The 15,275-nt window shown below is 43.1% G+C and overlaps 1 protein-coding gene across 2 annotated transcripts; it reads left to right on the forward strand.

Annotated features, from left to right (window-relative positions):
* Positions 1 to 258: 258 nt before the first annotated feature.
* On the forward strand, positions 259 to 14,646 carry LOC102574251 (olfactory receptor 4S2-like). 2 transcript variants are annotated; one of them, XM_059721376.1, is made up of 3 exons: positions 259 to 600; positions 9,164 to 9,326; positions 13,623 to 14,646. In XM_059721376.1, the coding sequence occupies exon 3, from the start codon at positions 13,667 to 13,669 to the stop codon at positions 14,600 to 14,602; it is 936 nt and encodes a 311-aa protein (XP_059577359.1). In that variant the 5' UTR covers positions 259 to 600; positions 9,164 to 9,326; positions 13,623 to 13,666; the 3' UTR covers positions 14,603 to 14,646. The 2 variants fall into 2 exon arrangements, with proteins under 2 accessions (XP_059577359.1, XP_019352307.2); XM_019496762.2 differs by lacking the exons at positions 259 to 600; positions 9,164 to 9,326 and adding an exon at positions 10,173 to 10,184 and having other exon boundaries at positions 13,673 to 14,646.
* Positions 14,647 to 15,275: the final 629 nt, after the last annotated feature.

Raw genomic sequence — 15,275 nt, forward strand, 5'->3', positions numbered from 1 at the left:
ATTAAGGGTGTGACTGCTCCAAACTCCAAGCTAGCACTTGCACCAATCAACATTTGTGTAGCTCAGAGAATAAGGCATAACAAGGACCTATTCCTTGAGCTATTATTTCTAATGGGCAAACATTGAAATGCCTCTGGGAGCTTATTAACAAGGTCAATGACTTACTACTAATTTATGTAAATCAAATATATCTGCTATAATCTTTGAATTAAGGATCCTGGCAGATCATAGACTTCACAGAGTAAAGCATGATGACAAGCACCTAGGTTTCTGCCCAGAAAGGCAGAACAGATTTCTGTTGCCTTTTGGGATACTAAGCAATTACTGCCTGCATTACTCAGGATCCATAAATCAGATGTTTTCTTTCATTCCACAGACTAGATCATCTTCATCTGGGATGAGGATTCAACATTGTTAAAGGCTATAATGTTAGACTAGAATTTGCAAGGGACCTATGAGCATAGGACTTGAGAAATGTACAGGAAACTTTCATTCATTGAAATGCTGTTTAAGGTTTAAAGATTGTATCATAAAAGCAGGTAGAAGAGAATAAAGCAAAACACCATACTGAAAACTGTCAGAATCTGCAGGATTAAACAGGTGAGTTTACCAGTATGGCTGGCTTTCATTTCATCTTGCACAAATATTTTGTCTGTATGTCCCCACCTATCTTTTGTTGAAATCATATATACAGGAAATTCATAAACTCTAGTCCTGGTAGCAGTAGCTGTAGGAAAGGGCCAAGGTGGGCAAATGAAAAACTAATCAAATATGCCAATATTTTATTAACTGCTCTGTTACTTTTAATGTGAGTTTAATGCTACTGAATTTTTTAAATATATTGATAGTTAAGAAGTCTGAGACAGATTAAAATAGTCTCGGTAGGCATATAACCAGAATTTATTCAGGAGTTGGTGTTCTAAATATTAAGGGGTGCTGTGAATGGTCTTGGTACCAACACCCTAAAAACTTATGTGCTTCCATTCAAACTGCTCACTGAAGGTGTGGATGCAGGAATGTTTGGCTGCCCTGAGGGGACCCTTACTGCTTTGTAGACAAAAGCTAAAAATAATGCATATCAGCAGTTCTAATGTCTACTCAAACCAGTCATGTCACTGGTTGCACTTCTAAGGTAGCTGAATAGCAGGTGGTGAAAACCGGTGATTTGAAACTCATGAGTGGTGTTCACCAATAGCCTCATTTTTAGAGCATTCCCTCAGGATGCAGGGGGTGCATCTACACATGCTATTAGGACAGAGCAATAAACTCTGGCACATATTGCACTTGAGTTCATTGCTCCTGGGCACTGTGCCTTCACATATGCCCAGGACCGCAACACGTTGAGCTGGGTTGGAGCAGCCCTGGCTGGAAGGTGGGGTCAGCCTGCCAGCCTGGGGTTGCTCTGACCTGGCTCAATGTGCTGCAGAGGAGCTCTCTGGGGCACGAGGGTGCTCTAGTGCGGGGCTAGCCAGCAGGCAGCACTGCACTAAAGCACCCTTGTGCCTCAGCCATCCTTGTCAGCATCTACATGTGCATTGCCGCACATTAAAGAAGACTGCCACCGGATAGTACTTGTATTTACAAGTACTCTGTTGTGGAGTTAATTGGTTTTCTGCAGTCTAATAAGGCCACACATGTAGACACTGAGACTTTACTGTGGAGCTAATAAGACAGCTCCACAGTAAACATCTTTTGTAGATGCACCCAGGAAGTCTGAAGTCTAGCCATTCTGGTCCTGAGGAGATTTGAACATACACATTTTCCTTCATAGGTGAATGTCCTAACTGGTAGGCTATAGAAACAATGGAAGAAAAACTGTCTTCAGCTTTGCTGAACAAGTTGGGTGAGTGAGAATGCAATGACTCATGAAGTCAGAAGGGTAAAAAAAAGGAAAGCACCTACTTTGGTAGCCTAGTAGTTACGGTACTCCATCCAGAAAGGGATCTCCTAGGTCTATTACATTGTTATTAGTAAAAAGGAAGTAATAAGTATTGGAGTACAGGTTAGAGCCCAGGACTTCCTTCTCACAGGGGAATCTATAAACATGAGGCTATAGGGTAAAGATTCTTATTTGCTCCTCTTTTGATCCTCATGCTTGTATTTTTTTCTACCCAGTGTTCTACCTTCAGTGGGGGCAAGGGCAGGGAGACTTGTTAAATGTGTTCTGTAGCTGGGTAGTTAAAGCCTGCTTCTAAAATGTGGGAGATGTTGGTTCTAATCTCCCCATGGGAGAGCTCCCTAATAAGCCTTTTCTGTGTGAATGCTAAACCATTAGTCTATTGGTGAAAAAGATTTACACCGCCACAAACAGTTCTGAATTGTGTGTCTTCAGAAAGCTGCTTTCCATTGATCTCAGGTGGCCTGCTAGAAGCAGTGAATTGCAACCAGTCACAGGTGCATAATGGGTATTTCAAGAAGTGTGGGAGTTTAGTTAAGCCCCTATGCTTGTGTACTTCCCATTAGTTACTTCTGAGCATCTCACCCTGTGCACAGCATCTAGATACATAAGCCTAAACTGGTTTAGGCATCTTCCGCATCTCTCTGTTGAGGTTGCTATATACCTAACTAGCTCACATTGAATCACCTTTTTTGGAGTAGTATTGTAATGCTCTAGTGATTGTGATAGCTCAGAGGATATCCAAAATAAAAGTCATATATATTTTGGACCACCTATGTAGTTGTTCCACAGGTTTACTGTGTATATCTTTTCTTGAGTAGCTACCTTTATTTAAAAAAGTGATTTTTTTTTTTTCTTCTGTCTGATGTACCAGCTGCTGGCCAAAAGTAGAGGAATGTTGTGGCTTTTCTAATCTCTCTCTCAACTATACAGTTTCCTCAGCAAAAGATATTAATAAATAAATCCTTCTACTGGGGCAGGTATTTGAAAGTTAGCTAAGGCAGCACCTAAGGTTAGATGTAAAGAAACTGAAAGGACTTGATTTCTATCTTCTTTATGCAGAATAGGTAATATCAACCCAATCTCTCAACAGATACATACCCATTCATGACTTAGCAGGACCCCCACATCTGGATAAGACAGAAAATCAGTGTCTTTGGATAATTCACTTCTCAGTCTCAGTGCCTAGAATAATAACTGGAATTGTGTTTGTGTAACTGGTATATCACTGAAATAGATGGAACCTGGCGAGTCACTTTCTGCCAGGAACTGCACAGCCCAACACAGCTAAATTCTACGAGCTCAGCTCTTCACTGTCTGGTATCTCTGGGAAATACTTAGACTAGTGCCATTGGAAGGACGGGGTAGCTAAAATACCAGCTCAAAGCCTTTCTAACAATCCCTTATTTTCTGGGATACATTTGAAAGGCTGACCATTAGTGTAAATTTGCACTTCTATCTGACACTGTTTAAGTTGCTCCTGTTACAAAGTCCACCATAGATCATTATAATAAAGGAAAAAAAGTTCCACCCAGTTTTACTTCTGTGCATTTGACAGCATTTTTATGTATTCTCAGTTTCTGTATTTCCCCAGTGCAGACATTTAAGTTTTTGTTCACACAAAAGCATTTGATTGTGTTGTAACTTGAATTAGATGCCAGTGAACTTGAGTTAAGTCATATCATTTTAAATGCTAATCTTGACTGTACAAACACTTGTTCCTGACCTTGCAATTTTCAGTGTTTAGATAGAGCTATAATGTTGTTTGTTAACTTCAGTTAACTGGAAATCATTTAATTTGAGCTTCAGGACAAGTTCTTAAGCCTTGATTCCATGCATTTTTTCCCCCAATATATTTAAAGGGGATATTGAAGTTGATGTTTTTTATGTTTTTATTCCAATGTAACCTTCCCTGCTAATATTTTTATTCTGGTAAAAAGAGTGCCTTTATTTTGCTTTTGCATATGTCACTTGGAAAGTGGCTTAGATAAATGACAAAAGTAACACTTGATTATACAAATACTAAATGACTTGGCAGTAACAGCTGTACAGTTAGTGTCTCATGTAAACACAACCACTGTGTTGCCTGCATCCACTTATGCTCCTATCTGGCCCTCTGAGAGTGTCAATAGTGAGGTGAGATTTTAACTGTATCTGTACACCTGTTAAAACTTTTCTGTATAGACCAGGATTTAGCCACCTTCCACTGGTGTTTATGTGGGCCTTTCCCACAGCAAGTAGGCAAAGGAAACATCTAAAAATAAGAGAAAATGATAGTGTGTGTGTGTGTGTGTGTGTGTGCAATTTATAATGTTATAATTAATTTATAATTATAATGTTACAATTAATTTATAATTAATTTAATTTATTGTAATAATTTATTAGTTCTAATTTAATTATTTATGAATAGCTTCACATGCAATGGGTCATTTGAGCAAGTTGTACTAAGTCCCTAAACAAATTTTGGATGTGCATAGGCACTCATTCCATAGATCAATACCAATGTCTGCTTATGCAACCATTGACATTTCATATTTTCATAGTTTCATAGATGTTAGGGTTGGAAGGGACCTATTAAATCATCGAGTCCGGCCCCGTGCCCCAGGCACGAAAGAGTGCTGGGATCAGATGACCCCAGCCAGGTGTCTGTCCAATCTCCTTTTAAATACCTCCAAGGAAGGGGACAGCACCACCTCCCTTGGAAGTGTATTCCATATTTTGGCAACCCTCACTGTAAATAATGTTTTCCTTATGTCCAGTCTAAATTTTCCCTCTTTCAGTTTGTGGCCATTATTTCTAGTTACCCTAATGGGTGCCCTGGTAAATATTGTATCCCCTATTTTTTGCTGACCCCACCCTGATGAGTTTGTAGGCAGCCACTAGATCACCTCTGAGCCTCCTCTTGTGGAGGCTGAAGAGGTTCAGGTCTCCCAATCGGTCCACATAGGGTTTTCTCTGTATGCCTTTAACCAGATGAGTGGCCCTCCTCTGAACCCTCTCCAGGCCATCCACATCCCTCCTGAAGTGCAGTGCCCAAAACTGGACACAGTACTCCAGCTGTGGCCTGCCCAATGCCGCATAGAGGGGAAGTATCACCTCCCTAGACCTGTTTGTGATGCACCTGCTTATGCAGGAAAGGGTGCAATTTGCTTTACTTATTATCTCATTGCACTGGTGACTCATGTTCATTCTGGAGTCGACTTTGACTCTGAGATCCCTTTCCATAGTTGTGCTACTTAGAATGGTACCTCCCAGGCTATAGGAGTGTTGATGACTCTTCCTCCCCAGGTGCAACACATGACACTTATCCTTGTTAAACTGCATCCTATTCTGTTCTGCCCACTTCCCCAGCCTGTCCAAATCAGCCTGGATTCAATCCCTGCCCTCTAGTTTGTTTACCTCCACCATAGTTTGTTGTCATCAGCAGACTTGGACAGGGTGTTTTCTACTCCCTCGTCCAAGTCACTAATGAAGATATTGAATAGTACCAGTCCCAAGACAGAGCCTTGGGGGACTCCTCTGCCTACATTTCTCCAGGTAGCAACTGATGCATCCACCACCACTCTCTGGGTGCATCCCATAAGCCAATTTTCTACCCACTGGACTGTGCAATAATGTACATTGCAACCATTTAGTTTACTTATAAGAATTGGGTGTGACACTGTGTCAAAGGCCTTTTTAAAATCTAAGTAAATAACATCTACCTCTATTCCTTCAGCCCAGCATTTTGTGATCCTGTCATAAAATTAAACCAGGTTAATCAGACAGGATCTGCCTGCTATGAACCCACACTGATTGCCCCTTAGCATTATTTTACTGGCTGGTCCCCCACAAACATGATCCTTAAGAATTTTCTAAAAGGTCTTGCCAAGGATAGGGGTAAGGCTAACTGGCCTATAGTTACCCAATTCCTCCTTTCTCCCCTTCATGAATGCAGATCCTTTTTCATTTACATAGACATATAGGTAATTTGTATATAGAAAACCAGAAGTGGATCCAAGGGGATGCAGCATCATGTCCGCACACCCCCTTCTACCGCTACTATCTTTGGTTGAGCCTGGCACCCCTTGCAACTCTTCAGTCAGAGATCCTGAGCAAGTGGGAGACACTAGGGGGTTGGGCTGAAAGCAGACACAGGAAGATGGGATCAATCTGCAGCCGTTGTTGTCCTGGCCTAACCCAGGTATTGGGGGAGTCCCAGAACTGCTCATGCCCTATTCAAAGCTTGAGGTGCCAAGCTTGACAGGTGATAGTGGCAGTGGTGGGTGGGCTCCCTCTTCCTGCACCTGTTTCCTGCTGCACGCCCCCCCCCCCCACCATATGGTCCCCACTGCCCAGAAAGAGACATAAAAAGAGAAAACCCTAGGCCTGCCATCACCACTTTATGCAGCCAACACTGGCACAGGGGAAGCCTGAAGCTACTCCTTCCCTGCTCCAGTCAGATTATGAGAAGCAGTTGCATGTGTTGCCAGGCTCAGCTGGGGACAGTGGCAGCAGCAGGGGGCAGGTTCCTCCTTCCAAGACCTACTCCTGTCCAATGGGAGAAACCTAGCAGAAGAGTGGGGAGCAGGCACAGAAAGGAGGAGCCCAGCCACCACCACTGTCCCAGCTAAGTCTGAACCCCCACACAACTGCTCCCCAAAACTAACCCTCTTCCAATTAGGTCCAATGAGATGAGAGAAGCAACTATGGAGCTCCCCCACATGCCCACCTCAGTCAGGGACAGTGGCTCTGGTAGGCAGTGCCACTTTTCCTGCACCTCCTTCCTGCCCAACCTGCTAGTATTCCTTCTCTGATGCTGTCCCTCCCCCCACAACTGTTGGTTTTGATCTGAAGGGTGGTACACCACACCTTCCTTTAGTAAATACTATATCTGCCCCTGTGTAAAACTGGACTCGATATCTTGAATTCATGCTTGACTTATGAATGACCATATATATGATGCAGCAGACTCAATACTTGGAAGACCTACTGTGTATCTGCTTAAAGGGTTACCCAATGCTTTGGAAAGTGATGTTGAAACAGGTAACATTATTTATAGAAATGTATTCACTAACAGGTCTCTTGCTGTAAGTAATGAAGTGGGCTTTCAATTTGGGGGTGGAGGGGGAGGAGAAATAAGTGAATAAATGCATATAATGGAAGGAATGTCCGGCATTTCCAAACTAAAGTTTTAAATATTTCACAGGTTGTAGTAGTGTTGTACTATTATAGCTATAATGGTCTTGGACAGTCATTCTAAACGAGGGGATATTTTGAAGGATGTGAGGAGATAAGCATATGTGAGAAGATAAGTGCAGACTCAGGTTCACCCCTGCTTGGCCACTGCCCAGCCCTTACTACCTAGACCCTCCACAAGGAGAAAAGCACTATAATAAATAAATTACTGTTTCAAAGGGGGTGCTGCTTAATTTACAAAAGTTATGGATGGGCGCTGAGTCAAACGGGTGATGCCTCAAATCAAATGAAGGGTGTCAGGTCTGAAAAGGTTGAGGACCCTTGCTCAGGGGAGCATATAAGAAATGAGATGTGTTTGGTAATATCTGTTCTACCTAGTTTTCATCCTTGGTTATACCTGCTTCATTTCCAAACTTGAGAAAGGGCATGTGTTCCCAATAACTTGTCTAACATAAAATAATAGAATCATAGCATCATAGAAAATTAGGGTTGGAAGGGACCTCAGGAGGTTATCTAATCCAACCCCCTGCTCAAAGAAGGACCATCCACAACTAGATAATTTCAGCTAAGGCTTTGTTGAGCCGGGCCTTAAAAACCTCCAAGGATGGAAATTCTATCACCTCTCTAGGTAACCCATTCTAGCTGGCAGGCATCCCCACATCATAGCACCCTCCTGCCCCAACCAGCCCTGGTCACCATTTACACATGTGTTTCAGTACACTAATAACTCAGCTGTAAGATAGTATTTTCCCCATGACTGTAATGCAAAATGCACAATGAACAGTAAAAGTAAGGAATCACTTTTTTTCTTGCTTGATCCTTTCCTATGATTCTTTTCCTCTTGGCTGCTTAGTGGCCAGGTTTAAATTGGAATGTGCTCTCTGACTTAGATCCTAGTGATTGAAGTACCAGCCTGTGATGTGAGAAGTTCATACACCGTAGTCTTTTGTCTCCTGGGCTGGTTCCATAATTATTGGGCAAAAGCAGTGTCTAGTCATGCCTTTTGGTTACCAACAATTTTCAGGGTTTAAACAGCATTTCTGCAAATCCAAGGTGAAGTTGAACTGGAGTACAGATGGATTTGGATGCTTCATACACAGCACTGAATCTCTTCCAGTCCTGCAGAGCTATGAAAATATTAGCTTTGTATCATAAGAATGTAGCTACATACAGGGGTGGATCCAGTGGCAGAGATGCACCCTCTTTTTAATCAAACATACCATGGGAGCATCAGATGGGGACCTTTTTAAATGCCCAAAGCAAGTAAGACTCCCCTTCTCACTTCCCCTGTTTCCTCAGGTACATGAGTATGTATGCTCAGGTACTGGGGAGAATCAGAGCCATTTTTGCACACTTCAGCCAAGATCTACAGAGTCAGGCTGAAAAAAGAACAGCAAAAGCAGCAGACCCTCTTTCCTTTCTGGTCCCCGGAGGTGTTTCCTTTTATCCTGGGAGCAGGTGTGGGAGAAGAGAACCACTCCTGTTGCTGCTGTCTCTGGCTGAACCTTGCTCCATATGAAGCCTGGCTGGAACAAGGCAGAAACATCTCTATAGCCATGCTCCCCCCACCAGCCCTGTATCATCTGGGGACAATGGCAGTGGCAGGTGGGGAAACGAGGAAGGGGAAGGGTTGGAATGTGCAAGCAGCACAGAGGAAAAGAAAAGGGAAGAGGGAAGATCCTTATCTTCTTGAAAGACTTAAGAAAAGTTCCTCACTGCTGCTTTGGCAGTGCAGTCTACCCGCCTTGGTGTATGTGTGGGAGTGGGAGTGGTGGGATGTAGACACTTCTGCAATTCCATGGCTGCATAAGGTATTGAGGAGGGTAAGCATAATTTAGGTTTTATGAAAAGTAAAAAAAGAATTGCTCAGACACCCCAAAATTTGTAAGTGTTACGTGCACATCTTAGCACTAAAATAGAATTCTGTTCATACTTCTTAGCTGTGGCCACCCCCAGGCATTTCTCACAGGGATCTCAATACCATGTATGTGGAATGAAGAACAATTCTGTGATGTGTTGTCTTTCTGCCTAATCTTAGTTGAGCTGTATGGTCATGATCTTTATCCTCTGCTTCTGGCTTGAACTCAGCTAATACAGGCTCACCCAATTTTCACTTATGCTCCTTATGAGGATTCCAGCCCTCAGCAGTACCCTTACAGAATGAAGTGAAAGTGGAAGTGATTCAACGAAGGTAGCTGCCATCCGTTTTGATATGGAAAGTGTGCATCTCATGAATGTGACCTGGCCCCTGGTAGGTCCCATTTCTTTTATTCAGTCTTACCTTTAAATGTTTTCACATTTTCTTGGTGCATGCTCCAAAACAAAATAAAATCCATGGGGGATACTGCAGTGACTGCAATGAAGACTGGATCCACAAGGAAGATGGTTGTGTCCATAACATTAGCCTGTTTGAGAAATATGATTCCTTTCAAAATGACAGAGCTCCTACACGATGGTGCAGTTGTTAAATACTGGGTGCATCTACATGTCACCAGGCGGCAAGGTTGCTGTGGTGCTGTGATTTAGTACTTACTTTATGGAAGTACTAAAGCATGGCACAGTAACCACCCATACTATGCCACTTGGGTGGCACATGGGTAGATTCTCCTCCTAAGTTAGTGTAGTGATGGACTATAAGAAGGAGAAGCACTACCTTACACCAAGAATCTGGCCCTGAAACCTACTGAAAGGGTCAAAAACTTGTTAATTGTCCAGAGCCTTCCTGATCACAACCAATTCAGTCAAACTGCTTTAAATGGATATTAATGCCCAGATGAGTTAAATCCTGGCAACATGTTTAAGGCTTTAAAAATCCCACTGAAAGAGTTGGCACTTTTGCTAAAATTATTTTTTGTAATGCTAACTAGAATTTTACTCATTTTGTCTATACTAAAGCAGCTGAAGATAACCTTTAAGTTCAAGCACACAAAAAAAAAGGATAGACACATATAAATCATAAACTGAAGTAAATTTGATGAACTTAAATTGTTAAAAATGTGCTCCACCAATTAGCATATTAGTATTAAAGAAAGGTGGTCCCAACATTTTGAAGTTTGGGAATACTGATAGACAAGACACTGCAGGCACTTCAATTAGAATGGATCTCAGAGTTGGTTTAGTTGAAGCACCGCCCCTCCTCCCCCCCCCCACACACACACCCCCCAGAAATATGTACAAAAGCGCCCATGCTGCAGTAAAGTCCACATGTAGATGTGCCAATTATGAGGTAATGTAATGAAGTAAGAGTAATCCAACTCATTGGAGTGAGACAAGGCCCTTGTACTCAGGGGGTTTTCTCTCCATGTCTGTTTTTAATCCATTTTCTTCCAAGCACTATATAAAATGAATTCCAAAATTTTCAAAAATGTTCTAGGTATTGTTGGGCAGATTCCTGTTGATTTTGATGGAAACTGAACAACCAGAAAGGTCTCATTGTCATTAGGATTCACAAGTTTGTCTAACATGATTTCAGAAATGAGGCAGTGACTTTACAGTGGTGGTTATTCTTTATATTAAGGTGCAGACAAGGTTAGGTTTAGAGTGAGTGTGCATCTTACCCTACTTCAGCCAGACTTCACAGGTGGGCACCTTGCTCCCACTGCTCACCTGAACTTTCCATTCAGGTCCCTCATCCAGCACACAACTCCATCTGAGTCCCATTTCATACTTTCTGTTGATTTTGGTGACAATCAGGAAATATAAAAGCCAAACTTTCATAGATTCATAGGTGTAGGGTCGGAAGGGACCTTGTAGATCTTCTAGTCTGACGGGACACAGTACTCCAGCTGTGGCCTGACCAGTGTCACATAGAGGGGGAGTATCACCTCCTTGGCCCTGCTTGTGATGCATCTGTGGATGCACAACAAGATACGGTTAGCCCTACTGACCGTGTTCTCATATTGTCAGCCCATGTTCATCTTGGAGTCAATAATGACTCCAAGATCTCTTTTGGCCACCGTGCTTTCGAGAAGGGAGTTCCCCAGCCTGTAGGTATGCTGCTGGTTCCTACTGCCCAAGTGCAGCACCCCACACTTGTCAGTATTGATTTCCATCCCTTTTTCATTTGCCCACCACTGTAACCTGTCCAGGTCCTGCTGTAATCTGTCCTTCCCTTCTAGCGTGCCCACCTCACTCCAAATCTTGGTGTCATCTGTGAATTTAAACAGGCTGCTCTTCACCCCATTGTCCAAATCACTAACAAATAAATTGAACAGTTCGGGCCCAAGGACTAAGCCCTGGGGGACTTCACTGCCCACTTCCCTCCAGGTTGAAAATGACCTGTCCACCACCACTCGCTGAGTATGACCCATCAGCTAATTTGCAATCCATCTGACCGTGTAGGCATCAATGCCACAGTCACCTAGCTTTTTAATGAGAAAGGGGTGGGAGATAGTGTCAAAGGCCTTGCTGAAGTCCAGAAAGACGACATTCACTGCGACACCTGCATCCAATGCTTTTGTGACCTGATCGTAGAAGGCAATCAGGTTGGTCTGACAGGACCTGCCCCAATGAAACCATGCTGGTTGCTCCTGAGCATCATCCCTGCTGCTGGCCCATCACAGATGTGCTCCTTGATAATCTTCTCAAAGAGTTTCCCCAGGATTGAAGTAAGACTAATGGACCTATAGTTGCCTGGGACCTCCCTCTTTCCTTTTTTAAAGATGGAGCTCCATTGGCCCTCTTCCAGTTGTCTGGCACCTGGCCAGAGCACCACAAGTGATAGTAAAGCCATGCCAGGGGCCCTGCAATAACCCCTGCCAATTCCCTCAACACCCTGGGGTGGAGAGCATCTGGACCTGCTGATTTGAACACATCCAGCCCCTCCAGAAGTTCTCTAACATGGTCCTCCCTGACCCTAGGCTTGGCAGAGTTTCTTCTGAGTCCGTTCTGAATCTCAGTAGGGGAGACCCGGTCCCTGCACAAGAAAATAGAGGCAAAGAAATTGTTAAAGAGGTCTGCTTTCTCCTCTGGTACAACCACCAGATAGCTAAGCATATCCTGCAGGGGCCCCACATTACCCAGGGCCTTCTTCTTTCTCCCTATATATTTAAAAAAGAACTTTTTGTTATCTTTGATGTTAGCCCTAGTTCTGTATCTGCCTTAGCTTTCCTAACAGCCCCCCTACAGACCTGAGGAGTGGCGATATACTTCTCTTTGATGATAGCCCCTCCCTTCCACTGAGTGTACGACTCCTTTTTTGCAATCAGGCATTCACGAATGCCCTTGGTGAGCCGGGGGGGGGGACTTTTGGGCACTCTTACCCACTTTGCTTTTTGTTGGGATTGTCACCCCTTGGGCTCTGAGTATCATCTCCTTAAGGACCGACCACTCATCCTGGGCACCCAGTTCCTCAACTCTCCAGGACCCTAGTGCCTCTCCCATTAATCTCCTCAACTCATTGAAGTTGGCCTTCTTGAAGTCTAAGGCTACTGCCTTACTGCAGGCCCTTGACATCCTGTGCTGGATGGTGAATTCCAGCAAGCGATGATCGCTATCACCCAGGTGGTCAAGGACCTGGAGTCCCCTCACCAAGTCTTTGCCTGTGGCCAGGGCCAGGGCCAGCAGAGCATTCCCCCTCATAGGACTGTGCACCTCCTGGGTTAAGTGGAGGTCCTGTATCTCGGCCAGGAACCTCCGTGAGCGGTCAGACCTGGCTGACTGCTCCTCCCAGATGTCTGGGTAATTTAGATCACCCATGACAATTTCATCCCTTGCCTTAAGTGCCTCTGCAAGCTGACCCAAGAATTTGCAGTCCAGCTCTTCCCCTTTGTTGGGAGGTCTGTAGTAGACCCCCACCGTTAAGTCCCTTTCCCCCTGACCTCCCTATATCTTGACCCAGAGCACTTCAGCCTGCCCCTCCTCTGACCCCATCCTGCTGGTTGAGGATGTGTATTGCTCTTTGACGTAGAGCACCACACCCCCACCTTTCCTTCCTATTCTATCCCGCCTGTATGGCCTGTAGCCCCTAATGTTGGCTGCCCAGTTGTGAGATGAATCCCACCAGGTTTCTGTGAGCCCTACTACTTTAGTGGAAATTAGATGTTTTTACTTCTCACAAAATCTATGTAGTTCTGATTGAATGGGATTTTTTGGCTGATTTTTTTTTTCCATTTTGTTTATTTATTTTTTTTACAGAAATGTGTTCAATTGGATGAAACTATAATAGGAATAGAATGGCTTTTCATGTCCAGGATAGAATTTATGATCAGAAAAAGAGCCATCCTAGAACAGTCAGTAGCTCAATGTATAAGTCCCTCACTTGAGTTGGAGCTTAGACATTTAAGCCTTGCTTGACCTGTCTTGAAGATTTAAGTTCTACCTATGTTCCCCTCATTCCATACATATTTGTGAGCCAGTGGGCTACAGAATACATCTTGCCTTGTTCTAATAAGTAATTATTAATTTACCCAAGAGGGAACAAATACAGAAACCGATTGTGACCTAACCTTACCTTCATGTTGGTCAGTATCTACTTCTTAGGTTCATAAAAGTAGAAAAGTAGAACCATTAACACAATTATGAACTAAAGACATTTCTTATTTGGCAGGTGAATTACCACTGTACTACAGAATAACGACCTAAGCAGAACACATGGAGAATATTAACAATGTCACTGAATTCATTCTCTTGGGCCTCTCTCAAAATCAAAAGGTGCAGAAAATATGTTTTGTGCTGTTTTCATTCTTCTATATAATTATTGTGGTGGGAAATATGTTAATTGTTATCACTATAATTAGCAGCTGCCGCCTGACCTCCCCCATGTATTTTTTCCTGAGCTACCTGTCCTTTGTAGATATATGCTATTCTTCTGTCACAGCCCCTAAAATGATTGTAGACCTCCTCACTGAAAAGAAAACCATCTCCTTTGTAGGCTGCATAGCACAGTTGTTTGGAGTCCATTTCTTTGGTTGCACAGAGATCTTCATCCTCACAGTGATGGCGTATGATCGATATATAGCAATCTGCAAACCTCTCCACTATACAACCATTATGACCAGGCACCGGTGTGGCCAGATGGTTGTGGCTTCCTGGCTGGGGGGGTTTATGCATTCCATCATACAGACTGTCCTGACCACCCAGCTCCCTTTCTGTGGGCCTAACAAGATCAATCACTATTTCTGCGATGTGCACCCTTTGCTGCAGTTGGCCTGCACTGATACCTATGTTGTTGGCATCATTGTTGTTGCAAATAGTGGGATGATTGCTTTGGGAAGCTTCTTCCTCTTGGTTGTGTCTTACATTGTTATCTTAGTTTCTCTAAGATCTCGCTCCTCTGAAGGGCGTCTCAAAGCCCTCTCCACTTGCGGGTCTCATATCACTGTAGTGGTTTTATTCTTTGGACCATGCACATTCACCTACATACGCCCTTCCAGCAATTTGTCTGAGGATAAGAGTGTTGCTGTGTTCTACACCATTATCACCCCAATGCTGAATCCATTAATCTACACTCTGAGAAATGAGGAGGTGAAAAGTGCCATGAGAAAACTGTGGAGCAGAAAAGTTGGAGATACAAAGGGTGATATCTAGATTTATGTTAGGTAAACAAGCTAGGAAGGAAGCAGTGGTAATACTCAGCCAGGATTTTAGGAGAATAAGTTGTTTTTGCTTTTAATTATTTAATTCATTTTTAGTAGTTTATTCTCGGTGTAGATCTGAAAAAAATCCAGTTATTGCTCTAATTGTATTTCAATACTAATATTGGTAGGACAGATGAGATGATACTGGAGCATATTTTTTAAGTACCAATTAAACAACTTTCACTATTGACTTGAACACATAAATAATCTTATGATCACTGTTTTAGGTGGACGCAATCTTTGAATTTGTCTAGTGGGTATAAATAATAATAAAAAATGTTTTATGAAACCACAGCAATTAATTACAGCATTGTGCCATGATGGAGATACAATCTCATGCCATTATAATGCTGAAGTTAAAACAACCAAAATAAGGTCAGAATTCCAGATTTATGACACATTATAACTTGCCTAACATCTGACTCCCCAGATAACCTCTCTACTACTTACCAGCTATATATATATTCCCCTTCCCCACCTCCCCTTCCTCCCCCTCCTCCCCCACTACCTGTCTCTCACCTTGTAAAACTGACTACCTTGATTTACATTTTCACTGACTGGCTTTCTTGCATGCATACTGGCCTCTGGATTCTTTATTATTCCATCCAGGAAGAGCACAAGCC

This window comes from Alligator mississippiensis, chromosome 2 (assembly GCF_030867095.1).
Source record: "Alligator mississippiensis isolate rAllMis1 chromosome 2, rAllMis1, whole genome shotgun sequence".
In the NCBI taxonomy this organism is placed as follows: Eukaryota; Metazoa; Chordata; order Crocodylia; family Alligatoridae; genus Alligator; species Alligator mississippiensis.